At 38.2% G+C, this 26542-nt stretch overlaps 1 protein-coding gene across 6 annotated transcripts in view; it reads right to left on the reverse strand.

Moving 5' to 3' along the window:
- COL14A1 (collagen type XIV alpha 1 chain) overlaps nt 1-26542 on the reverse strand; it is a 264099-nt gene that overhangs the window by 113432 nt on the left and 124125 nt on the right. For 5 of the 6 annotated variants that reach the window (XM_059901421.1, XM_059901422.1, XM_059901420.1 and 2 more), the window contains 7 exons: nt 26469-26528; nt 24712-24863; nt 17369-17498; nt 13513-13635; nt 11185-11334; nt 8156-8272; nt 654-800 (listed from right to left, as the gene is read on the reverse strand). In XM_059901421.1, the coding sequence (XP_059757404.1) occupies nt 654-800; nt 8156-8272; nt 11185-11334; nt 13513-13635; nt 17369-17498; nt 24712-24863; nt 26469-26528 (879 nt within the window). The remainder of the gene's footprint in view (nt 1-653; nt 801-8155; nt 8273-11184; nt 11335-13512; nt 13636-17368; nt 17499-24711; nt 24864-26468; nt 26529-26542) is intronic. The other variant, XM_059901423.1, reaches the window with a different exon arrangement.

The raw sequence follows: 26542 nt of genomic DNA on the forward strand, positions 1-26542 counted from the left end.
CCCTGGAATTCACTACCATTCAAACCATTTTAATGTTTGTGGCCTCTAGGTCAGGAATCCTTGATTAAAAGGATACCAAGAAGTTGACATACCAAGAAGTTGATACCCTCCTTGCTGTTTAGAACATGTAAAAAGGGCTTTGTTTTCATTTTATACTTTGCCTTTCCCTTCAGTGCCTCAGATTTCCAGCCAGCATGGAAAAGGAGCGAGAGCCTCTTAAGTAGGCAAGTCTAGGGTCAGCCAGTTGGAACGTCTTGCCTCCATTCCCACCCTCATGGCTGTAGTAATGTGCCATTGTTTTAATGTCGGGACCCAGTCCTTACACTTCATTTCACACTCCACATTCCACAGATGTTCCTAATGGAAATAGATCACAATATAGGTCATTGTTTCAAGCACTTTGCCATCCTATGGCCTTATAGTCCCTGTGACAACATATGGAGGATGGAAAAAAACCATACAGATGACATTAGTGGGCCACAGCAGGGAATTCTGGGACTGAATAAGACACACAAAATTTGTATTACAGATATTCCCACAGAGCAATGGCTAATATTTTTCAAAATGGAATAAGATTTTTGAACCAAAACAGGATGCCTAAAATATTGTTTGTTCATGAAGACAGGGATCAGGAGAGAACACGCTTGACTTACGTGTTTTTTCCGTTATGCTCACACTGGGTCCCTCAGTCTCGTGGAGCTTTGTGTAAACACTGATTTTATATTCTGAATCAGGCTGAAGTCCATAGAAGCAATGTCTGTTTGTCCCTCCACCTAGAGTGGATTCTTGCTTTTGTGTATCTATAATAAAAACAAAATAAAACATACATGAACAAAACATACATACATGAACTTTTAAAAAACTTTTTAAAAACAGCCATCAGTAGATGATTTGCTTCTAAAATGCTTAATATGCATGGCCTATTCAGATAACTCCAGAATGAATTAAACTTGTTTGAGGGGGTGTATCTTTTTTTAAAGAGTTAACATATCCACTGTTTTTTTAATATAATTGAAAATCACATTTTTTATGTTCAGAAATGAGACTGACTAGTAAAAGGCTGCTGAGGTCACTCCTTTAACAAATGGAGAACTGTTAATGTTTGTAATTATATGTACACATCTTAATTGACCTTTTGAACAGGTGTCAAGGTGAGTATATTTATATATATATATTTATATAATTCTAAAAATTAGAATTCTCTTTTATTCAATATGATTCTCCAGAACACAGTCAAACAATTAAAAATTGACATAAAAAGATACATCCTTTTGGCCCCATACAACTTATTACCATACAATAGGATGCCCTTCTTGCCAATGGCCTAAAGATATAAGTATGGAGTTAGAAATTGTAGGGTGCTAAGCAGGTCTCATGCCTGTGGGCTAAGAAGTGGGCTTCCAGGATCTCAGAAGTTTCATCTATGGGTCCAGGCGGTTTGCATAGTTGCCACAAATGCAGGCAAGAGCTTGGAACAGCACTGGGACAGCCAGGGTGTCCCCAGACTGTCCAATTCATACCTCTCAGTCTTGATTTTTCACTGACACTCAGGATTTCTTTCGATAGCAAAGGAGACTCCTAGGAAGCTAGGAGGAGGCTCTCCAAATTCCTTGGATTCACTTTAAAGATCCTTTTTTATTCTTTTAAAATCATAATTGAGGAAATAGGACATGGTGCCTAAGTGGCTTACGACCATAAATCATCCCATACATCTTGGTCTCCCAACTCCTGGTTCCAGTATTCTTTTTGTTCTACCAAGGAGACATGCCACACACAGCCATTTCCACTGCCACCTTCTCTGTCCTGGCTTCACCATGGCAGAGGCATGACAAAGAATTTAGGAGGCCTGATTAATTGTTGGCTAATTTCTTCATTCCCATATCCACAGTAAAATTGCTTTGCCTTCCTAGAAGAATTAGTGCTTGCCCTCAGGTTTGGAGACTGGGAGAAGTTGGATTAATTATATTAGTCACTTCCTGAGAGCTTACTATGGTACCTGGTTCAGTGCTTGGTATTTAATGATAAAAATAAGAGCAAAGGTAGTAATGGCCAACATTTAGTGAGTACGTACCATGTACCAGGCACTATTTGTAGGATTTTATGTGTATTAATTCATTGGATCCTTATAATATTTATAATTATCCCAAATTTAAAGACAAGAAACTGAAGGCTAGGAAAGTTAGTAGCTTACCCAAGTCCATACACTAAGTAGCAGAAGTGAAATGTAAATTCAGAACTTGAAGCCCAGTCTCAGAGGACGTTGCTTTAATTTCCATTAATATACCATAAAATAGATAAATATACAATTTTTTTCAAAATGAAAGAGTTGGAGAGCTGCTGAGTGCATATGAAATTAGTAAGCATGATAGTATGGAGATCAGATGAGTCCTCGTGGCTCAGTGCTTTATAGCTCCACTGGACACAGTTGCCTACTTTGGTGGCTTCCATTACTGAAGAATTTAAAATGGGTTTTTTTCATAGGCATAGAGTGTTTATTTATTTATTTTTTAACCACATGGATAATTGGTTAAGAAGAAGAATCCCTGCTACCATGAAAAAAACTACCATGCAAATTTCCCTCTAGATTGGTTTTCATCTGATCCACAAATTGCATCCTAGTCAAAGCCTTATATAGTTTTATTTCTAGGAATTTAAAAACCAGTGTTTAAAAACTACATTGATTAAATATTATACATATTTCTGAGAACTCCTGCAAAATGTTATTTATAGCTTATTAAATATGAACAAAATATAGAAAATATTAAAAAATACCAGTTGCAGGGAACTATATTCAATATTGTGTAATAACCTATATGGGAAAAGAATCTGAAAAAGAACATACATACATATGTATATATGTGTGTATACATATGTATATATGTATACACACATATATATAAATGAATCACTTTGCTGTACACCTGAAACTAACACAACAGTGTAAATCAACTATACTTCAATAAAAAATAAATAAATTTTTAAACAGATAGAGCAAAAAAAAAAATTGCTTTTTTAAGCATAAAACATGAAAATGTTAAAAAGTGATTTTGGTCTATTTTGAAAGTATGATACCTATTAAATGTCAATCCATATCTTAAATACATATATAAACAAAAATATATTTATTATAACATACATGTCAGAACAAACATGATATATGTCATTTAAAATTTTGTCTATGGACAAATCCTGATTTTTTAAAATATAATTAAATTAAGGCCATTTGTTGAAAGCAATTTGAAATTTATTTTTATAATTGTGAATATTAAAGAGTTTCAAAAGTGAACATAACATAATCTCTAGTAATATATTTGTGTGGAATGACTTAAGGTCTACCTCAATATTTTCTTTATCATATATTATACAAAATAATGAAATAAAAAAATTGTTAAGGTGTTTGTGAGATTATGTATTGCTGTGAAAGGAGTTTAATAGTAAGAAAATATTAGTAAACCCTGCCCTCTGCTTTGCTGATGTCCAAGTTCAGTCTGGGGTTCCCAGGCTCAGAACCCCATAGTAGCTGCTTCTTTCTGACCTTTAACCCCTCTTTGGAGCCTCCTGCAAGCTTCCGTGAGCCAAATGTAATACAAACATTTCCCAAATCCATGCACGGATCATCTTTATCTATCTCCACAAAAGCTTCCAGGACTCTCCAGGAATCAATTCTAGAAATGCACTTTTCTGTCATTTCCTCTATTTCTCATGAATACCCATGTCACAGACCCTTGACAACAGAATATAAATAGGCTTCACTACTACTACAAAAACAAAAACAAAAAATCTACAAATCATTGGAAAACTGGAACAGATACAGTAAAGTTAATGGGAAACAGTATCAGTTTGATCCCAGTGCTAATGAAGAAGGGTTACATGAATGGGGATGTATCCATGTTGCTTTTGGCATGTGTGATTCAGGTCTAATGGCTTTGCCTTAAAGAACAACATTTAACGCGATCAAATGATGATTAATTTCCTCAACCCCTTGTGCCAAGAGCCAGGAGTTAAATTTATTTTTTTGGAACGGGGGAAAAAATCTGTCATTGTGCATTCATTCTTATGAAGCAAGGCTAAATACACTCTCTGAGTTACTGTCATAGTGATCACTATGATACCAACTTGATTCCCCAGAATGTCCTATGAGTGGTTACTGAGATCCACAAGCAAAGAATATCCAGGATCCAGGATAGTCCGCTGGAATTTGATGATATATGCTTCTACTCTCCAGGTCTTTCAAATACCCTGACCCCCAAGCATAATATCACTGCTTCAAGAAAAAGTTTAATCTTGAGAATAGGTTTTTGTTTCATATGATCATTTTGGGGGGGATCTGGTCCCTGATAAGGTAGGCTCTCCACTATGCTGCAATTCTCTATTCTTGTTAATGGATGACACAGCAAAATTGACATTTTGGTGTCTAAAGATAGAAGACAAGTTGAGCATCCTTTGAAACTTTAAAAAATCAGGCTAAAAAGAAAGTCACCAAGTTAATGCGATTCGGGAGGGAATACAGTATAGTGGTCCATGTGGTGTATAAATACATGAACTTGAAGGGAAACACTACATCCAACCTCGGGTGTCACGTCAACTCAGAAACAGCTGGACAGAGAGACAGAACTCTTGAGCATGTGCAGAACTAATGGAGGTTCTCATGGGGTTCTGAGTTACTCAAAACCACCCCAAAGTCTCTGACTTTGGTCTGTCCTATGATTAACCAAAAGCCTACAATTTAATTTGGAAAGTGGATGACTGACTCAAAAGCAGATGTGAATTCAGTCTCTCTTGAGAGGACTTGATTCTTCTGGTAATCTTTCTTTTTTTCCTTATTGGCAATTAAAAAATGTCAAAATATTTACACGGGTAGAGGACAGCTGTTGTTTTTGCCTGTCTTGCATCTAATCTTTCTTTCTTTGAATCCATTCCTCCTCACTCTTAGTCTTTTTGATTTGGAAAGGACTGAATAAGAACGCCCACCTCCCCCTCCAGACACAGGGCTGGAAAGTAACCAGGTTTCACCCGTCTTTTATTTCATGCCCTTGAACTCAGTGACAGATTTAGGAGCATGTGACCCCAAACCAGGCCAATACAACTCAGTTCCTGGACTTTTGTAGGAATAATTGAGAAAGAGGAGCTCTCTTTTCACTAAAGCTATTAAGCTGGAAGCTAGGAGTATGCAATTTGGATTAGACTGGGGCCAACTCACAATCTGGCTGAGAATGAAGGCAGAGGAGAGCACAGCAGAGGGATGGAGCAAGGCTTCATCACGATGAAATTGTTTGAACACCTAGATTTAGACATGCCTAAAGCCAGATACTGTTGAACTTCTCAGTATGTTAGCCAAGAAATTGACCCTTTCGCTTAAGTCCCTTTTATTCGTGTTTCTACCATTCCCAAACAAAACAAGCAAACCTGAATGATACAGCCTTGCTGCTTTATTCACAAAACCTTGGAAATGTATAGGTATTACCTCAGGTGAAAGCCTCAAAAGAAGTCATTTAGGAGAAACTGAAGCCCAGAGAAGAAAACTGACCAGCAGCTGTGGTCAGAGCAGACGCAAAACCACTGACTTCATCTCAGGATAAAAGTGCACCGACCAGACCATGGGAAATACACACACACACTGAGAAAACTACCTGTCAAACAGTAGGAGTTTGGCAGAGACATTCATAAATAAGCCAGCCCGGGATGAGGCTTTTCTCCATCACATGGAGGAATTGGGTCCCATTTCTCTCTAGTTTCTCCTCTGATTGAAGGGGAAGGGCTAAAATTTCTGCAGAGGCAGCATATGTAGCCAGTGGGAGATATTACAGAGTTAAAACAGCGGGAGCCCTGGGACTCGTGTGCCCATGGAAGAAGGGGCATCTGATCACAAGTCCTTCGAAGGCAGTGAATAGGATAATGATCACATTTCTCTGTGAGATAAAGAAACTCAACCTAATTCTTCCCCACTCCAATGTGGAAAGACTATTCCCTGACCTAAATTGTGAAAGTTAAAATATCTAAACATATTCCCTACTGCTCTCCCCACATTAACTCCCCACCCCAAACATCAATTAGAATCTGTTGCTGTCTAGTTGGTTAATAATATTCAGTTGGACACCTGAGTGAATAAGATGTAGGCTAATTGGGCTTATAAATCTCTCAGCTATAAGTGCTGACGAAAAATAAATGGAGCAACACTTTTGTTCCTTCCTGTTGAACTGAGACGGTTGAGGCTCAGTCAAAGAGGTTTTCGGCAGCCTGAAAACAATCCTGGGAGAGTACAAATTAACTCAACTGGAAGAAGGAAACAGGGACTTGCATTTTTTGCTAGTAAAAATCTTGGCTTCAGAAAGAGCGTATTGAGATTTTAAATTACCAGATCAATGTTATCAGACCCATCAATCACATCCTCTGATAAGAATCTCAGTGCCATTTTGCAAATATGCTAAAGTAAAAGCATTAAAAAAACCAAAAAAAACAAAAAAACTGATGGATTTCACTAATCCCATGATAGACAGTTTTGATATCTTTATGTCAATCTATATAATTATAATTTTTAATGCAAGCCAGTGAATATCTACAGGAACCTATGTCTCAATGCCAACTTCTTAAATGATACAAAAGATAAAAATATTCTGGAGTAGTTTGGAAGTGTGATTTTTATAGCTACTATTTTGTTAAAGCTTAACAAATACCACCAAATGTGATAAATGTCAACCCTTCTATATTAAAGTGTGACTTAGCTAGTCTTAAAAAGATAAATGAAACATAACTCCTCAAGATTTATAGTTGTTTCTCAAACAGTTGCATATCTTTCGTCTAATTCTGCTTAAGTATCCCATAAATCACATAAAACCACCACAGAACCCATATGATTTGTCCTGACTTTCCCTTATTCAATGTTTATTCCAGACTAAAGCCACTCCCATAAGCTTAGCCAGTGTCTGGCTAAAGGGACCCTTATGGGATCACATGCAGGGAATCAAGGAATTAATGGCTTAAGCACGCCTGCGGAGACAATGCCTTGGTTGGTGTTGGCAGGAATCTCTTCTCGTGTTCCTCATCTCCTATTCTCGTATTTTCAGCACATTTCCAAACACCCTCAGCACTCTACTAAACTGTGCTTTCCACTTTCTGGATTGGATCAAAAGTGGGATTTCTGCATGTTGAATGTAGTTACAGCCAGGGATGTGGGCTGCGAACTAAACTCAGTCCTATCCAGACCCGAAAAATTAGCTCCTTCTGCTTTTTCAAATGGGGAAACCATGATCATTTACCCAGAAAGAAAAAAATTTAACGGTCTTATTAGCAAGTTTGAAAGATTAAAAAAAATCATCTGGGATTCTCTAGTGTCTATGTCCTCCCCCAAAATAACAAGACGCATCTCTTCTACTGATAATACAAATCTGATTATAGTAATTTTCATTATTGGATCTCATCTTCTGAATATTACTCATGCTGATAATGTGAAAAGAGGATTAATGGTCCTTAGAAACTCATTTTTGGGGAATCAGTCTTTTGTCATTGTTCTTGATACTTTTAGTGAAAATAAGCAGACATTTTTAGTGTTTCAACTTTGAAGCCAAGTCCCAAATTGTAGATGTACTTGAGAGCTGTGATGCGGAAGAACCTGTCCATGATAGCATAGATACATCATATCACCTCCTGAATGAGAGTTTGCTGCTCATCAGTTATCCCCAAAAGTAAAAAAAAAAAAAAAAAAAAAAAAAATCACTGAGAAAAACATTAAAGTCAAACCTAGATCCCCATGGAGTAAAGACCAACATAACAGCACCACAGAATTTTAACATATGTTATCAGTCCTGCCTATTCAGCTCCTATCACCAATAGCAGCTTACATTTCCTGGGTGCTTAATATGTGCAAAGCACTGCTGCAAATGTCTTACATGGATTCTCTCAGCTTAATCCTAGCAGAATGCCACAAGATCAGCACTATGGTTCTACCCATTAACTACAGATGGAAAAATGGAGGTTTGGAGAGGTTAAAAAATTGGCTTAACCAGCCGTCCTGATTCCAAACCCTGCATGATCCATAACATAATATTGCCTCCTCAAGAAGAATGCTTTTGTCTAATGTTCCTTGTGTGTTGTCCACAGTGATTGGCACAGAGTACATGAGTGCTTGACAAAAACATATGTGATGGATTGCACTTACCCTGGCGGGATTCTATAACTATCCTGTAGGCAGTGGCATGACGTTGCACCTGCCAGCGAGCACATAAGCTGGTCGTTTGGATCTGGTCTGCCTGAAGATTGGTCACACCCAAAAACACTATAGTGAAATAGAAACATAACTATGTCACATTGCAGACAATGCCACAAATGTCCCCAAGTCTGAATTAACATGGTAAAATTCGAATTCAAAGTTCCATAGCCAGTGGTGGGAAATTCGTCAAGTCACAATAAATTAGTGCACAAAAGATTAACTATTTTATGACTTAAAAAAGCAGTTGCAAAACATGATGTATGATAGGGTCTGTCTGCTATTTGTAAACACAAAAGAAAATATATATTGTGGAAAAGACCAGAAGCAAGGGTAGTAAACTTATGGGTGATTTTAAATCTTTCCTCTTTATTTATGTGTGCTTTTAAAATATTCCACAATTAATATATAATACTTTTATAATAAAAAAGTTTAATACAATATGCACCTATCAACCACTGAAAGATAGTCATGGTTTAAATGAAAGGGAAGAGCAAAGCAGACAAAGTGGAAGTCTTATTCAGACAGGAGCAGTTCACACGGACTGGCCTTCAAAACATGATTGAATGAGAATGGATATATTTTTGAAAATTTAAAAAGGAAAGATTTTACACAGATAAAAAATAATCAAAAGAAATACACAGATTCTTATACTCTTAGAGCAAACACTGTGATATTCAAAAATGATTCACAGGGAGTTTATTTGGGGAATCAGTAAAAATATTGTTTCTCCAATACAACAGAGGACTAAACATTCAGTGTTTATCACTTAGATCCAAGCAGAAAAAGCAGAAAATTAATAATGTTTACTTTCTCTAATGACCCCTGACTTCATCCACATCATTTCCTCATACTTCCCCTCTCTTTTAGCTACTTCATAAAGTTTAAAAATAGCTTATAATTACTTTTCAAGACAGTAGAGATAATCTGGACTAATCACAGTTTGCATCTTGACATTATTCCTTTCTGTTAGATCAGCAAGGGAAAACCTTCTTCCCTAAGGCCAATTAAACAACCCTCTCCCCCCAACAAAAAAGGAAATCAATAACGATTTATATAACCACACTAAATTTAAAAAACACCTTGAATTAATTTATTTGCCATTGCGTGGGGTTTTATCTTGCTTGGGAGAAAGAGAGAAAACAAATAATAAGCCAATCTAATTTTTACTTTAAGGGTAGACTATAAAACAGTTCAATACCCTCAGTCTTTTAAAATATATTTGGAATAATCACCACATTTATTAAAGGGGAGAAGAGGGATGAAACAGAAGAAAGAGGGGAGCAGAGAAAGGAGGATAAAAAGAGACAAGAAAGAGTAAGGAGAAGAAAGACCAATAGAAAATCATGGACATAAAACATGGCACAAACAGAAAGGGTAATCTGGAGAGGAAAATGAAGATAAACTAGAGGAGAGAGGTAAGAAAGGGTAGGGAAATGCACAGGGGACTCCAAGCTGTTCCTAAGGAGGGACTGAGGGGTTGCTATAATGGCATAACACAGGGAAATTACTTGCAGTTTACAGTAGTACCTAAAACAGTATCATTTCAACAGCCAAGTACGAGATCAGAACCACAGGCCAAAGCCTTCCTAGATCTGTTGAAGATGGAGACTATTTCTTTTGAGATTAAATTGATTCCATATCTAGCCTTTAAAATCTAAAGATATTCCATAAAAGAGAATTCAGGGAGCTTTCTCTAATGAAAGGATAGGCCTTATATAAAACATAGTTGCCAGATATAGGTGGCTTGGGGTTTGGTCTAATATATGCCTCATCCTTACAAAATTCCTTTTATTGGATTAATTTTTTGATTAGCAGTCAGAGTGAGATATGGCCCAAATGCATAAAGCACAATTATTACAATAATAATAGTGGCTATTCATTGAGTGCTTGCCATATGGTAGACACTTTTTATACATTACCTCTTTAATCCTGCCGAGCAGCCTGTAAACAGTTATGATTATCTTCGTCTTGGAGTTGAGAAAATTTAGGCTCAGAGAAGTTCAGTAATTTGCTCAAGGCCTTAGCTAATAAGTAGAAGATTTAAGGTTTATACTTCTGATTATACCATGATGATCATTCTCGAGTGTGGGGCATGTACTGTTGATAGCACTCAGGATAATTTCAGTGATCACACAGCCAAACCATTTTTATTTTGGTCATTTATGTATTATCTTTAATGTGTATTGAAAATACTGGTTTTCTGTTTAGAGTAATTTGTGGGTTTTAAAAGCATTTTAGTAAAAAAAAAAAAAAAAAACCAGAAACTGTAGTCCATTTAAAGATATATTAAACAGATGGTGTGGAAGCATAACAAACATCAGGAATATGGAACATATGTGCTGGAGTTGGAAAACACTGTATTATGCCATGGATGTCTGCGAGTGGTGCCTGCCAAGGAGAAGTCCCAGATGGTGAGCAGACAGCATGTAAACCCTTAAAAGATAGAGAAGGAAGTCTTTTGAGTGGTGCAAGTATCTTTTATGGATGGGGTGTATATATGTGTGTGTGTGTGTCTGTGTGTGTGTGTGTGTGTGTGGGAGAGAGAGAGAGTGAGAGAGAGACAGAGAGACAGAGAGAGACAGAGAGACAGAGAGAGAGGAGGGGCAAAGGCTTTGAGAAAAGGCAAATTTCTCCCTGGCTCAACTTTGATGGGTTTTGGCCACATCAGGCTATACAGGTTGGTTGGAAAATTTCATCTAATTTGAAAAATACCAACAAAGACTTTCCAGAAGGAAATCCCATCCACCACCATCAAATATATTGGAACGCCAGGTTCTGACGTTCCGCCTGCCAACTAGGACTCTGAACTATAGCCCTGAGTAAGGAGCACACCTTTCTTTCCATGAAACACCATCCAGAAAGGGCAAGGCTGAGGAAAAGAAAAACCAACTGCCAAGTTGAAGCAGGGGTTGAGTTACAGGGAAAACAAAGCAGCAAAACCACATGGAGGGGCTGAAGTGACAGGACATCAGTCTTACGTGTTTTCACCACGCCTGTTAGAGCGTCGCTGAAACCTGAGGCCTGGGAAGCAAATATTTTCACGTTGTAGTCCATTCCACTGAGGAGGTTTGTGATAAGGATGGTGTTAATGTTGGCCCCTACGAACGTCTCCAGCGTTGGGCCAGCAACTAACAAGAAAGAGTGCATTTCAGTTATAACAGAATGTGGAAAAATGGACACACTCCTGAAGTAACAGTACTTATTCCACTGTGTTTCATGTTGCCCAAAAGGCAAACAGCAGAGCTGAGGTTTGGCCCCATTTAGCTCCAAGACTTACACACCTGACTCCCAGCCTAAGGCTCTTTTTAGGCAACTAGTTCTTCCCCTAGTACTTGAAGAAGCTGGTCCACCCCACAATCCACCACCCACCCTACTGTGAGGCCTTCACAGTGGAGCTCCTATGTTGTCGTAGGCTTTGGGGCATGTGCTAAACAGAAGTCATTTTCAGTTACCCCACCTCAGACACCCAGCTTTGTCCCCAGACAGCATGCAAGTGGCCTTAGCAGCAAATTTTATCATGGACACTATGCCATACCTTGCCACTTGGGGGACCAGCATATATGTTACCATTATGGGCTTTATCCACTCCTCTTGTGCTTTTTAAGACCAGACAGATGACAATTTTACTCCAAGGCCCTTGACTATCTGGCTTCTTTGGGCTTCTACATTTTCATCTCTGTTTCAACCCAGCAGAATCTCTGATCATTAAAAACACTCCATGCTATGTCCTATACAAGTGTATTTACCTCCTGCCTCTTCCCCTGTGTGCTCATTCTTTGAGCACTTTGACTTAATAAGTCCCTAAATACTCATCACTTTACTCCAGAGCCCCCTCCTTCCAACAATATATTTATATTTTTCTGTATGTATGTGTTATCTCAGTAGAGGTTTTCCCACACCCCCAACTCTCAGTGCAAATGACATCATACAGTTCTTGCACTTGACCTAGAACTGGATTTTTTCAACCTCAGCACTGTTGACATTTTGGGCTAGATAACTTTTTATTCTGGAGCAATGGGGGAGCAAGTTGCCTACAGTGACTTGTAAGATGCTTAACTGTCCCTGCTAGAGGCCAATAGCAACCCCCTACCCCCCAAGTTGTGACAGAATGTAGACAACCAAAATATCTCTGTTGGGCAGCAAAACTGTACCAGTTAAGAACCACTGGCCTAAAACAAAGCTATTTTCCCTCAGAAAATCTGGTAAGTATTTATAGAATGGTCCAAAGAATAAATTCAGCAGGGCTGTTTTGCAAATAAACACATGCCTCAGGCCTAAAGAAAAGAAACAAAAAAGTTGGTGATGGATCCCAAGGCATCAGTCTTGAGCAGGCTAGTGCATCCATGGTATATTCTTGCTCTTTCATTTTTATGGTTCATAGATATGTTTGTCTGGAGAAATTGGAGGTGGAGTATTTTAACTGTATGGACCTAGATAATGGGACACAATAGAAAAGTCTGGAAAGTGTTTTAGAGGCAAGAGCTACATCTCAGATGCCAGATTGAGACTCACAGAGCTTTTGAGGGCAGAAAGAGCTTTTTAATGACCCAGAGGATAATTTTTAAATTTTCCTGCCAAATCAAGAAAAATAATAGGAGAACCGTTTCCTGCTGAACATTTGGAGTACTGAAGGCCCAGGTCCAGAAAACTGAGAAGACTCTTATAATATCTATTTTTAGTCTCCTGTTTAAACTTCATGAAAGTGCTCAGTATCAGGAGATGATACTGTAACAGGTGAAGTTGCACATGTTCTCCACGGGCAGATGGACCAAGGGTACAATCTCCCCCATCTGGGTCATTCTCCTGTCTTCAGGATATAATGATGTGGGAAGTAAGGACAGAGGTGATCAAGGTGCCTGAGAGGTTTATGAAAAAGCCTTTTACTACCACAATCTTAGGGCTCTGATGAATTTTATACCTTAATGTAGTTTCCAAAATAAGGAGACTGAGAAGTTGGTAAATGGACTTTTTCCAACTAATTCAAGAAGAGGTAGAAGAGGAATTAGAGATTACAGATTCCAAATACTCATCAAGCCTTAGAAGCTTCCTACTGCTATGAAGTCAAGGTCTCCTTAGGCAGCTCCTTGTCTGGGGTGTGTCTAGGTCAGGTGTAAACTAAGTATATATTCTGCTTGTTAACGTATCAGTTATTTTTAGGTAAGGTCATAAGTTCAAAGCATTTTTTTTTTCAAAAAAGATAAGAGACTCTTCCCATTTCTTAAAGCCAAAGATGAAACCAAAGATAGAAAGTAAAAACAAAAATAACCTATCTTGAAAGACAATATTTTTTAAAAAGCATGACTTACCACTGACAGGTTTGTAGACAATCCTATAGCCCTTTACAGGGGAAGATGGGGGATCCCATGTAATGCGCAATCTGTTATACCATTCTTCTGAAACCTGTAAATTCTGGGGACCAGAGGGTGGCACTGGGCAGGAAGGAAAATGAAAAAAGAGGGTTTAGTGTGGTTTCCATCTTTACAACCTACACTGTGGTTAACAAAATCTAAGATATCTTCCCACAATGTTAAAAATACTTACAAGGGAAATGTACTAAAACACATGGTAAGAAGCCTTTGAGAATCCATGGTTGTGTTAAATATTAAATAATAGAAAATAATTGTTCTTGTGGTAAAACACTTTTTTCTGAAGATCAGCGGTTCATTCAATGAAATTTGGGTTCCTTCTTCTTCAGTTACTTTTAAGTAAAACTGAATTCAGTAGTGTTTATTAAAAAATTTCTGTCGACACACCGCTCTGTTTCACTGTCAAAGGATGTTTGTACAGCCGTATCAAGGATGATTAGATAATAGTAATGATGGTAATTCTCAAAGGTAAGATTCTGATGATTTTGTTTGCTTTCATCTTCACATTACCTATATTTTTTTAAACTTTATATCATCATCCATCAATTTTTTATCAAAACATTAAAGCCATTTATATGAAGGAACTTTGTAAAATATTGTGAATATTGATGGATATTATCATTATCATTACCACTTTGTTGTTGACAGAATTTAGTTGTGTTGACCACTGCTTAAAAAAAGTGGACCATCCAAACTTATTTCAAAGAACACACTTTGAAATAATTTTACTGTAAAGATACTGTTAAATGTGATAGTATTTCCGTAATGAAGTTTAAGTCATATTTCTATAGTAATAGTCTTTAAATAGTTTTTATTTGTGTGAGTGTATCATGGAACTCTCTTACAAATTATGCTATTTTAAACTTTTTAAATTTTTATACAATTTTTAAAGGTTACTTTTCATTTACAGTTATTACAAAATAGTGGTTGTATTCCCCGTGTTCTACAAGACAGCCTTAAGCCTATCTTACACCCAATAGTTTGTACCTCCCACCCCCTCACCCCTACATTTCCCCCCCTGCACCACTGGTAACCACTAGTTTGTTCTCTATACCTGTGAGACTGCTTCTTTTATGTTATATTCACTACTTTGTTGTATTTGTTAGAACCCACATACACAAATTATGCTAATTTTCAACACGTGAAAGTTAAAAGTAGATCTTCGAGTCCAGGTCATCAGCCATGATGGAGCCCCTTTACCTTCCCACTGCCTTCCTCCCCTCCCCCCAGCAGTGGTGGATTTAAGGTAATTTTATGGAACTTTAGAGTGTTAAATAACACAATCCAAAACCAACTCTGAAGAGCAGAATTTACTATGCTACTTTTAAACCACTCTTGCCTGCTTTTTTTGTTTTAATTTAGATTTAAAAGCACATGGTAGATGGCTTTGGGTAGTATAGTCATTTTCAAAATGTTGATTCTTCCAATCCAAGAACATGGTATATCTATCTGTTTGTATCATCTTTAATTTCTTTCATCAGTGTCTTATAGTTTTCTGTATACAGATCTTTTGTCTCCTTAGGTAGGTTTATTCCTAGGTATTTTATTCTTTTTGTTGCAGTGGTAAATGGGAGTGCTTCCTTAATTTCTCTTTCAGATTTTTCATCAGTAGTGTATAGGAATGCAAGAGGTTTCTGTGCATTAATTTTGTATCCTGCTACTTTACCAAATTCATTGATTAGCTCTAGTAGTTTTCTGGTAGCATTTGTACGGAAACACAAAAGACCTTGAATAGCCAAAGGAATCTTGAGAAAGAAAAACAGAGCTGGAGGAATCAGGCTCCCTGACTTCAGACTATACTACAAAGCTACAGTAATCAAGACAGTACGGTACTGCCACAAAAACAGAAATATAGATCAATGGAACAGGATAGAAAGGCCAGAGATAAACCCACGTGCATGTGGTCACCTTATCTTTGACCACATGGAAACATGCTAAAATGACATGAAGGGGCCCAGCTTCTGGGCATCTCCACCAAGATGCCGAGCATGTGGGTAAAGTTGTTTGGACCCTCCAGACCAACCCAGCCACCAGGTAACTGTGGTCAATACTACATGAAACAGAAGGATTTTCCAGCAAGGCTTGCCTAATTTCCTGACCCACAAAATCAAGCAATACAATAAGATGGTTGCTGTTTTAAGCCACCAGGTTCTGGGGTCATCTTCATGCAAGTACAATCACAACAGTAATGAAGACAACTTAGACTCTGTGGTGCTCTGACCAGGTGTTTTCATGCATGCTTCTCACTTGATCATCATGGTCAAGACATCTACAACCCACATTCTGTGCTGCCTTCTCTGTACCACACAGCACTGTGGGAGCTTGGTATGCAGAGATAACAGTACAGGTGAGGTCCTGGCCACTTATGATGCTGCTCTCCAGGGATGGGAGACAGACAGTGAACAAATACATGAGCAAACAAGAAAATATCAGAGAGCAAATAGGGCCATGACATGACCAAAACCAAAAAACAAAACAAAAACAAAAACAACCCAGGATGATATCAGAAAGGGTGGGAGCTACTTTGCATGGGTGGTCAGAAAAGCCTGAGCAGGTGACATTGAGCTGAGACCAAAATGACAAGAAAAAGCCAGAAAAGCAAACATCTGGGAAAGGATATTTCCTATGGAAGGAATGGCTGGCGCATAGGTTCTAAGGCAGAAACAAGCTTAAAAAGTCCAGTGAAGAGGAGGAAAGGAGGCATGGCTGAGGGAACTGTCAGCAGAGGGGATCAAAGAGCAGGGTCCAGGTCACCTAGGAGGGTGACGCCCTTGTAGGGCCGTGGGAAGGACATTAGATTTTATCCCGCATACAATGGGAAGCTGTTGGGTGGCTTGAAATGGAAGTGTGACATGAGATCATTTATATATATATTTTTAACACCTTTATTGGAGTATAATTGCTTTACAGTGGTGTGTTAGTTTCTGCTTTATAACAAAGTGAATCAGTTATACATATACATATGTTCCCATATCTCTTCCCTCTTGCATCTCCCTCCCTCCCACCCTCCCTATCCCACCCCTCTAGGTGATCACAAAGCACAGAGCTGACCTCCCTGTGCTATGCGGCTGCTTCCCACTAGCTATCTATTTTACATTTGGTAGTGTATATATGTCCATGCCACGCTCTCACTTTGTCACATCTTACCCTTCCCCCTCCCCATATCCTCAAGTCCATTCTCTAGTAGGTCTGTGTCTTTATTCCCGTCTTGCCACTAGGTTCTTCATGACCTTTTTTTTTTTCCTTAGATTCCATATATATGTGTTAGCATACTGTATTTGTTTTTCTCTTTCTGACTTACTTCACTCTGTATGACAGGACATTAGATTTTATCCCGAGTACAATGGGAAGCTGTTGGGTGGCTTGCAATGGAGGTGTGACATGAGATCATTTATATTTTAAAAAGCTTCTCAGGCTGCTGTGAGGAGAATAAAGGATCCAAGAATGGAAGCAGGAAGACTCATTCGAGTGGGAGAGTGTGGCTTGGATTGGGGTGGAGCAGTTAGACGAAGAGAAAGTGGACAGGCACGTAGAATGTATCTTAGAGACTCAGCAGGACTTGGGATGAATTCGATGCTGGAGGAGTAAGATGTAGTTGTTTTTTAAGTCTTAGGTTTTAGAGACAAGAAAACGGAAGCCCTGAGCAGTGAAACAACTTGCTCAAATTCTCTCTCCAAACCATTTTTGCTCTTTTCACCCCACTGCACTGCGGCTACCCAGGCGGGTTGCATTACACAGGACAAGAATTTTCACCTAATTAGTCAGCTAGTGACCACAGGGGGAAAGCTTCACTCACAGGTTTTTCCAGGGGCAGAGACACTGACCCCTTCTCCATCATCGTAAATGGGAGTCACTGTGACTTTGTATTCAGTATCGGAAAGCAGATTCTTCAGAAGGAGATTGTTCTGGCTTCCAGGCACCATAACCTGAAGAGAAAAGCAAAGGACGTGGTCTTAGTAAGACTTTCATTCCTGCTGCTCTACTAACGCGGTGGGACTGTAGGCACGTTGAAATAATTAGAAGCAAGGAGATGCGCTTGGAGGGTGATGATAAGAAAGAAGGGCATCCATGCAAAAGCATTTCTCTCTGAAATTCCCCTCGGAACACCCCTTAGTTTCTAATCACTAATACGGAAGGCTTAAATTTGAAGCTCTTAAACCCTAAGGGGTAGTCTTCTCTCAACATCTTTTCAGTATTTGTAAAGCAGCCAGAAGAGAGAATAATCTTCCTTTTGGAAAGCAGGTGTTTATGGCTTAGGAGTGTTCATTCTATAATCTAGCCTGCATATCACATTTGATTCTACTTAAAATCATTTTGAAAATTCAGCCTTCCATTCTTTCCCTTTCAGAGATCATCTAATCCTAGTATTTTAGAAAAGGTTGGATGCTAGCCAAGAACAACATTACCACACATTAAATCCAAGATTTCCGAGTTGAAAGATATTTACCAATGACACTAAAAAATGTCGCAGCTTTTTTATTTCTGAAAGGAGTTGTCTTCCTCAATCTGAAATCACCATTCCTCTGACTCTAAAGGCTGCAAAAAATAAAATGCAGCAATGGGGTAGACACCACTCAAGCATCAGTGTAATGTTCCATGTGGCTCAGCAGTGCAAATCCTGGCATCTCTAAAAGAATATGTGGACCAGAAAAGCCACATGTTCTCAATATTAAAACCACAAAACTTTCTGCCTAGGTTTCAGCAGTTAGATGCTGGCACATCTCTGGGCCATTTAAAAGACTTAATCATGGCTGGAAAAAATGTTAGGTTGTAAGAACTGACCCAAATGCATTTAAGGGAGTCACAAGACTGGGACAGCTGTAGATGCTTTTGGATTCAAGAGCTGGGTAAAATGCCAGCAGGCAAAGGGCATGCTGTCTACTTCTGGATGAGGGAAGGAACCTATAAATCATGGAATAAGCCCTCGAAAGCCTCGAGTTGAACTCAGAAGCAGCTGTTGCTAAGATATTGCTAAGCTCTAAAAGCAGGGTTTTTTTTTTTAATATGAAAAAGGAAGTCTGAATTAAGTGATTTATATTAGATTAATATGATTTTGCTCCTCATGTGAAACGACACTGAAATACACAGGATGGTACTGATGTAGTCCTGGGAGGGAGATTTTATAAAAGGAGCTCTGTTTTATTCTAAAATGAGTTAGATAACCCTGGCATTAAGAACTTGTAAAGAAAGAACTGTGGTTGCCCTGTCTTGTCTTAGCCTACCCATGCAGCTTCCTTTAGGGCATTTCTTTTCAATATAACCCTCTGGAGCCCAGAGCCTGGGCATTTGTTCCAAGCTGTCTGCCTAGCAAACCACCCACGATGATGTTCCTTAAATCAGGTCATCCCTCAAACTGAGAAGCACACGGCCTTGGAACCAATCAAACTTAGCCTGTAGGGTACTGAAAAGCAATGGGACCATTCTGGAGGGCTCATTTATAGCTTGCCAGGTAGTAGTTGCTGTGGTTTATAATAATAGCCCTCATTTAGCTAGCTGTTATTATCTGCCAAGTACTACTCTAAGTATTCTAATGTAGTAATTCAGTTACTCTTCACCACAACCTTTTGAGATAAGAAGTATGATTACACTCATTTTACAGTTGGGGAAACTGAGACCCACATAGCTATTGGGTTAAAAAAAAAAAAAAAAAAAGCCATATTGAAATCCTGAATATCTGGCCTGAGCCTTTTTTAAATCACTGCCCTCTACTCCACCTGACTGCTCTCCGCAAACCTCTTTATCCTGATGATACTCATTCCCAAGAATAAAATGTAAACCTCCTCTTGGGCATGCAAAGTTCCTTCTACTTGACCTCTGCTTGTTTGCACAAAGCAAGGTAAAGATAGGTGCCCACTCAGAAGATCTAAATATACACTTCTCCGAAAAAAGACATACAGATGGCCGAATAGCACATAAAAAGATGCTCATCACTAATTATCAGAGAAATGCAAATCAAAACTACAATAAGGTATCACCTCACACCTGTCAGAATGGCCATCATCAAGAAGTCTACAAATAATAAGTGCTGGAGAGGGTGAGGAGAAAAGGGAACCCTCCCAAAGTGTTATTGGGAATGTAAATTGGTTCAACCACTATGGAGAACAGTATGGAGGTTTCTTAAAAAACTAAAAATAAAGCTACCATATGATCCAGCAATCCCACTCCTTGGCACATGTCCAGATAAAACCGTAATTCAAAAAGATACATGCACTCCAATGTTCATTGCAGCACTATTTACAATAGCAAGGACATGGAAGCAACCTAAATGTCCATCGACAGAAGAATGGATAAAGAGGATGTGGTACGTATATATAATGGAATATTACTCAGCCATAAAAAAGAACGAAATAATGCCATTTGCAGCAACATGGATGGACCTAGAGATTATCATACTAAGTGAAGTTAAGTCAGACAGAGAAAGACAAATATTATATGACATAACTCACATGTGGAATCTAACTTTTAAAAATGATATAAATGAACCTATTTACAAAATAGAAAGACTCACAGATTTCGAAAACAAACTTACGGTTACCAAAGGGGAAACATGGCAGGGGGGAAGAGACAAATTAGGAGCTTGAGGTTAACATACACACACTACTATATATAAAATAGATAACCAACAAGGACTTACTGTATAGCACAGGGAACTCTACTTAATATTCTATAATAACCTATATGCGGAAAGAATCTAAAAAAGAATGCATATATATATATGTATAACTGAATCACTTTGCTGTACACCTGAAACTAACACAACAGTGTAAATCAACTATACTCAAATAAAATTAAAAAAAAAAAAAAAAGATGGGTGTCCACTAAAAACAGATGCTACAGGTCATAGCAGATGGTGGTTTTGTTGAGAAAACAATTCTATAAAAGATGCTCATGTGTAAATGACGTGCAAATCTAACCAGTGAACTTCATGTTTTTAATTTTTTCAGAAATGCAACTTCATGTCTGGCTCCATTATTGCCCAGAGCTCTTCAGAGCAGCCTGGATCCCATCCAGCAAGCTGTTTCCACAGTAGAAAGAGGATTCCCCACATCTCAGTTTGTTCCTGTCTTAGCAAGTTCTGTTTCTACACAGTGATTTTCATGCCTTCTATGGTGAAAGACTAGGTAGGGTTAGTGCTGTTATGTTTTAATCCCAGTCCCTGACGACCAATATTTTTATAAAATACAATAAAACAAAATCGCCAGAAAATACGGTCATATTCTTGGATGTTCCAGCAATGTCAGATTGCTGTAAACGTTTCTAAGCTTAATCTTAATACCTGAACTTATCTTGTCAGAGACTGAGCCACATTCTGAGTTTCCCTACTCTAGAACATTTCTTGCAACTCAGAATTCAGGACATGGTTTTAGATTTTTACATGTAGGTTCTAGAAAAGCCTGGAATCCTGATCGGCCTTTCACAAATAAAGATATGTGAGACCTCCCTCCCCTGACAACAAAATTCAGGGCAACGTCATTACTACGTCTCCATATTTCTGATCAGGGTTGAAAGTCAATCTTTATGAAATATTTGACAGGGGGTTTTACTTTCTAAGAGTTCAAAAGCTTTTTATTGGGAATATTTGGTAGGTTTGATTATGCTTAGAAAATACAGAAATACTTCACTTAACCTCAATTGGAAAAGTAAATTTAATTCCCCTTGCTTTATATATATTAAAGCCTGACTTTGGTTTACAATATACCTATACTATTCTCCAACTTCAATACTCTAGCTTATCATTTCCTCAGGTAAATTTAATCAGCTTTTATAGTTAAGGAAAATTTGGAACGATGGTAAGAGGCATTTCTCTTATCCAGACACATTTCCTTTCTCACTTTTGTAATATGTTTTAGCCATCTGTCTTTCCCTGCCTGCATCATTATTTTAAGATATTCATTTGGTTGAACCTGTCTACAAAACAGAAACAGAGTCACGGACATTGAGAACAGACTGGTGGTTGCCAAGGGGAAGGGGTTGGGGGAGAAGTCAAGTGGGGGATTGGGGTTAGCAGATGAAGTTATTATATACATAACAGATAAACAACAAGGTCCTACTGTATAGCACTGTGATGATAAACCATAATGGATAAGAATATTTAAAAAAAGAATGTATATATAGTATATATATATATGTATAACTGAATCACTTTGCTGTACAGCAGAAATTAACACATTGTAAATCAATTATACTTCAATAAAAAAACAAAAAAAAAGAAAATATTTAAGATATGCATTTGCTGTGTGGGAGTGAATATAGATCTTCATGTTCCTGACCTATGTTGGTTCTATAATCTAAATCTAGATGCATGCACTTTCTGTCTCCAGTAATAATAATACATTACATTTACATAGTAGTAACATTTCATAAAACACTGAGATATAAATTCTCAATTACTCCTCAGTTGAGTCCCTGAAAATATGCCTGTAAATTAAGAGTGCACAAGTCCAATTTCATTGGAATTCACTATAGGAGTTTGAGAGTTAAAGAATTCTAAAGTACTTTCTCTGTGTAGCAAAAATATTTCTGCACAGTAAATAATCACCATCAAAGTTATCAATATTTTTCATTTTTATTAAGGGTTTGTTTAACTGGGGCACATGTGTGTTGAAGACTTTTGATCTTTTTTCCTTCATCTAGGTGTCCAAGTTTGTTTCAAAATAAACAGTGTGAAATGAAAGAAACTAGCAAAGGGAAAATTATCTAGAGATAATCCAAAGTAAATATTATTATTATTTTACCTTGCATAGTTTATAAGTGCGTGCACAAGATTAAACTGTGACTCATTCCAAATTAGTGGGAATAATTTAGCAAGAAGCTTAATGTGTTTCTTGGTAAGAGTAGAAACAAAAACCAAAACAAAACTCTCACTCTGGGAAGTTTTTATGGGTTTCATTTTAGGGACTAAGTTAAAATATGAGGGCAATAACAGGGAAAATAAAACATCCAAATTATATCTTTAGTTACCACGGCTAAGCACAATTTTAATTTTTTTGAATTTTCCAATCATGGATTATTTGAAATCTATGATCCAAGTAAATTTATAATTCAACCTATTTTGTTCAAGTGTCCATTAATTTTCCAAAAGTACTCCCAGACCAATTTCATGGACCTTCTGGTTATTCACAGTGGACGTGGTTATTGCCCATTTTGTTATCATTGTGTTCTACGATGATTCATCCATCAGCTTGAAATTAAGTACTTTCCTGAGAGACTCTTGAGCTCAAACCATTGTTTATGTATTGATATCATACAGATACAAATAATTTGCCACCAAAGGCTTTATAAGTAAGGAAAAGGAAGAAAGGATAATAATGCTATTCTTGAGCAATAATGTATTTGGAGATTTCTTTCCTAGAGTGTCACAAATATAATGCAGCAGAGGGAAAGAAATACAACTAATGAAGCTAAATAAAGCATATTTCATAACTAAAAGGAAAAATTTCTTTTGGATACAAACCAGAGTTATTGGGTCTGATGGGAAGTGTGCCTAGGAAACAATTTTCAGGTTCTAGAGTAAAAGGAATGGTATGGTGTAAATAAAGAAAACATGGGAAGGCCATGATTAAGAGTGTACCCAAGTCTTCCAAAAACACTAATTCAAAAAGATACATGCACCACAATGTGAGAGCAGCACTACCTACAATTGCCAAGATATGGAAACAACCTAAGCGTCCATCAACAAATGAATGGATAAATAAAATGTGGTACATATACACAATGGAATATTACTCAGCCATAAAAAAAGAATGAAATCTTGCCATTTGTGACAACTTGGATGGACTTGGAGGGCATTATGCTAAGTGAAATAAGTCAGACAGAGAAAGACAAATACTGTATGATATTACTTATATGTGGAATCTAAAAAATACAACAAACTAGTGAATAAAACAAAAAAGAAGCAGACTCACTGATATAGAGAACAAACTGGTAGTTACCAGTGGGGAGAGGTGGGGAGGTGGGGAGTTAGAGGCACAAACTATTGGGTGTAAGATAGGCTCAAGGATATATTATACAAAATGGGGAATATAGCCAATATTTTGTAATAGCTGTAAATGGAAACTAACCTTTAAAAACTGTATAAAATTTTTTTAATTTTAAAAAATAAAAACTTTATTTCTTAATAAAAAAGAGTCTACCCAGGTTTTCAATAGAGAAAAACAAATATAGATGAAACAACTTAAAGAAAACTCAACACATAAAAATCTAAATCCCACAGGGAGACACTCATGATTAAGAATACATTAGAAATGACTATAAATATGCTCAAAGAGAGTCAATGTCAGTGAAAAATACAACTATTTGTTAATGGGCGGCATTTCATTAGGAACACTTCAACTGCATAAAGAAGACCCTTGAGTTACGCTTCATTTAAAAACTTTTAATCAGATTCCCAAGGGCAAAAAAGTTATATATGTGTATATATATATATATAGAATTTTATATATTGGACTTCCCTGGTGCTGCAGTGGTTAAGAATCCGCCTGCCAATGCAGGGGAAACGGGTGCGATCCCTGGTCCGGGAAGACCCCACATGCCACGGAGTAACTAAGCCCAAATGCCACAACTACTGAGCCTGCGCTCTAGAGCCCACGAGCCACAACTACTAAGCCCGCATGCCTAGAGCCCGTGCTCCACAACAAAAGAAGCCACCGCAATGAGAAGCCCTGTGCACTGCAATGAAGAGTAGCCCCTGCTCACCGCAACTAGAGAAAGCCCACGCGCAGCAACGAAGATGCAACACAACCAAAATAAATAAATAAATAAAAGAAGTTTATATATTAAAAATTTACATATCAAAAGTATACACGCACACACACACATATACCCACACACACAGACAAGTGTATAATGGACTACTTATGACCCAATTTTTGTGCTCTAACAAGTTGTCAAGGCAACAGAAGCAAAGCGGTAAAGATGGTTGAGATGCTTTATCAATTTAAAGCAGGTTGTATGTGGAGCACGTTTCAGAGACAGAAAGTCATCAGGAAACCAGTTGTTAAGTTTGGATCAAGCAAAAACATTAGTTTCCAGAGAAATGAAGAAATGAGCAGTAAAGCTTGCATTAATCTCGGGAAAGTCTCGTTAGCCTGGTTAGTCAGGAAACTTGTGGAGTTGCCAGTCAGCTGTATTTATACAGACCGTTCCTACCACTTCTTCGGCAGGGTCCCCTTGAGCAGTCAGGTAGGTCACCCTGAACTGCTGCACACTGCTGTCTGAAATGTCCCATTCTACCCGCAGGCTAGAAGTGGTTTCATCATCTACAACCAGGTTTCTGACTCCTGTGCGGAAAACTGGAATAAACACAACCAAGTATTTAAGGAACTTTTCATCCATCATATTTCAAAATGAGCTACAGAGATGATTTGTGGACATGACAACAAGTATCATTTAATGTATCTCTACCATGTAGACCCAGGGGAAGCGAGAACAACTCGGCTGTAGTTAATAGAGAGCCATGATACCTACTGGTAGCAAACAAAAATGGGCTTAAGAGATGCTTTCAAGGTGAGATCATGGATCCCTCAAACCACCAGCTCTGTATATACACTAGGAAGGGGAACTGGGGAGCAGCCCTTGGACTAGGAAACCAGAAGGGGAGCCCAAAGAGGGGCACGACTGTGAGAACGTCACATTAGGGCTGAGCTGGAAGTGGGCATGAGGGACCAAATGTGGTCAACCTTGGCGTGCAATCCAGCATCCAACACACGTCCCATCACCTGCTCCCCCATTTCTGTTTTCACACTTGTCACTCAAAGCACAAATCTCCCACCAGGGCTGCCTCTACCCACTCAGGCCACACGGATTTCTTCCTTTTTCTGAGATCTGTCCACACTCCTTCACTCGTTTTCTCTGACACGTTCCTTTTCATCTCCCAAAGTGACTGCTCTCTCATTTGTCCCATTTTTTCTTCTCCCTCTTGTGCCAACTTCCTTTCATTCTGCCCATCTCCATGGACTCTTTCTCCTCTTCATTCATTTATTCATTCATTCAGCAAACGTTCTTTGAGCTTTTTCTGTATGTCAGACTGGTTAGGCCTTTAAGACATACAATGATTTACAGTCGACAAAAATAGTGAAAGTGTCACAGAGGAGACAGGAGAGTGACATTTACCAGGCAAAACTTTACCTACTGGGCTGTAGGTACAAAATGCAACATCTCACCTTCAGGGTTAGGAGTTCTAGATGGTAGGAGGATATGGGGAAAGCATGAAACATATGGTTGAGGCCAGGAAGGGAAGCAGAACCCAGTCAGGAAGCATCTTGTATGTTATGATAAAGAGATGTGGGGTCATAAAGAAGGGCTCAGTAAAGGTTAACTGAAGAATGAATGAATCAGTGAACGCATGAATAAATGAATGGTATTGGAGATTCACTGAAAGGTTTTAGGTCAAGAAATAAATATCATCAAACTTGTTTTATCTAGTTGACTGTGACAACTAGTTGGGAGGTATATTATAACGGAGGGGAGAGTTAAGCTGAGAGAGAAAATAGCTGATGTAGGAAGACCAATACACCAGCCACGGCTCAGTTACCCACAGAAATGCATGGAAACTATGATATGAATAATTCTCAACAGAGTGCAGTAGGAGAAGGCACTGAGATCAAGAGTAGGGCAGAGACTCCTGGGGCTGGATACTAACGTCCTCTAAAAGATTAGATGGGAATTCAAAACAAAGATGGGAAAAATAGAGAGTACCACAGTGATATTGATTAGTAGACTAGAAGACCAATTAGCATTTAGGGATAAGAAGAGGTTGAGAGCTCCGAGGGGAGTGAAATTTGAACTGGTATGCCCTGTTCCTAATCAATCATATAAATCAAATAAAACTGGGATAATATAACTTCTGTTTAAATCAAACTTTTCTTATGGGTAAACAGGCTTCTATTTGTCCTTACCTGATGTCACAGGCCTGGTAGGCGCTTCGGTCGTAGGCGGTTCTGTCCAAACACTGTCAACTAAAAACATATTC

This window comes from Balaenoptera ricei, chromosome 17 (assembly GCF_028023285.1).
Source record: "Balaenoptera ricei isolate mBalRic1 chromosome 17, mBalRic1.hap2, whole genome shotgun sequence".
NCBI classification, from domain to species: domain Eukaryota; kingdom Metazoa; phylum Chordata; class Mammalia; order Artiodactyla; family Balaenopteridae; genus Balaenoptera; species Balaenoptera ricei.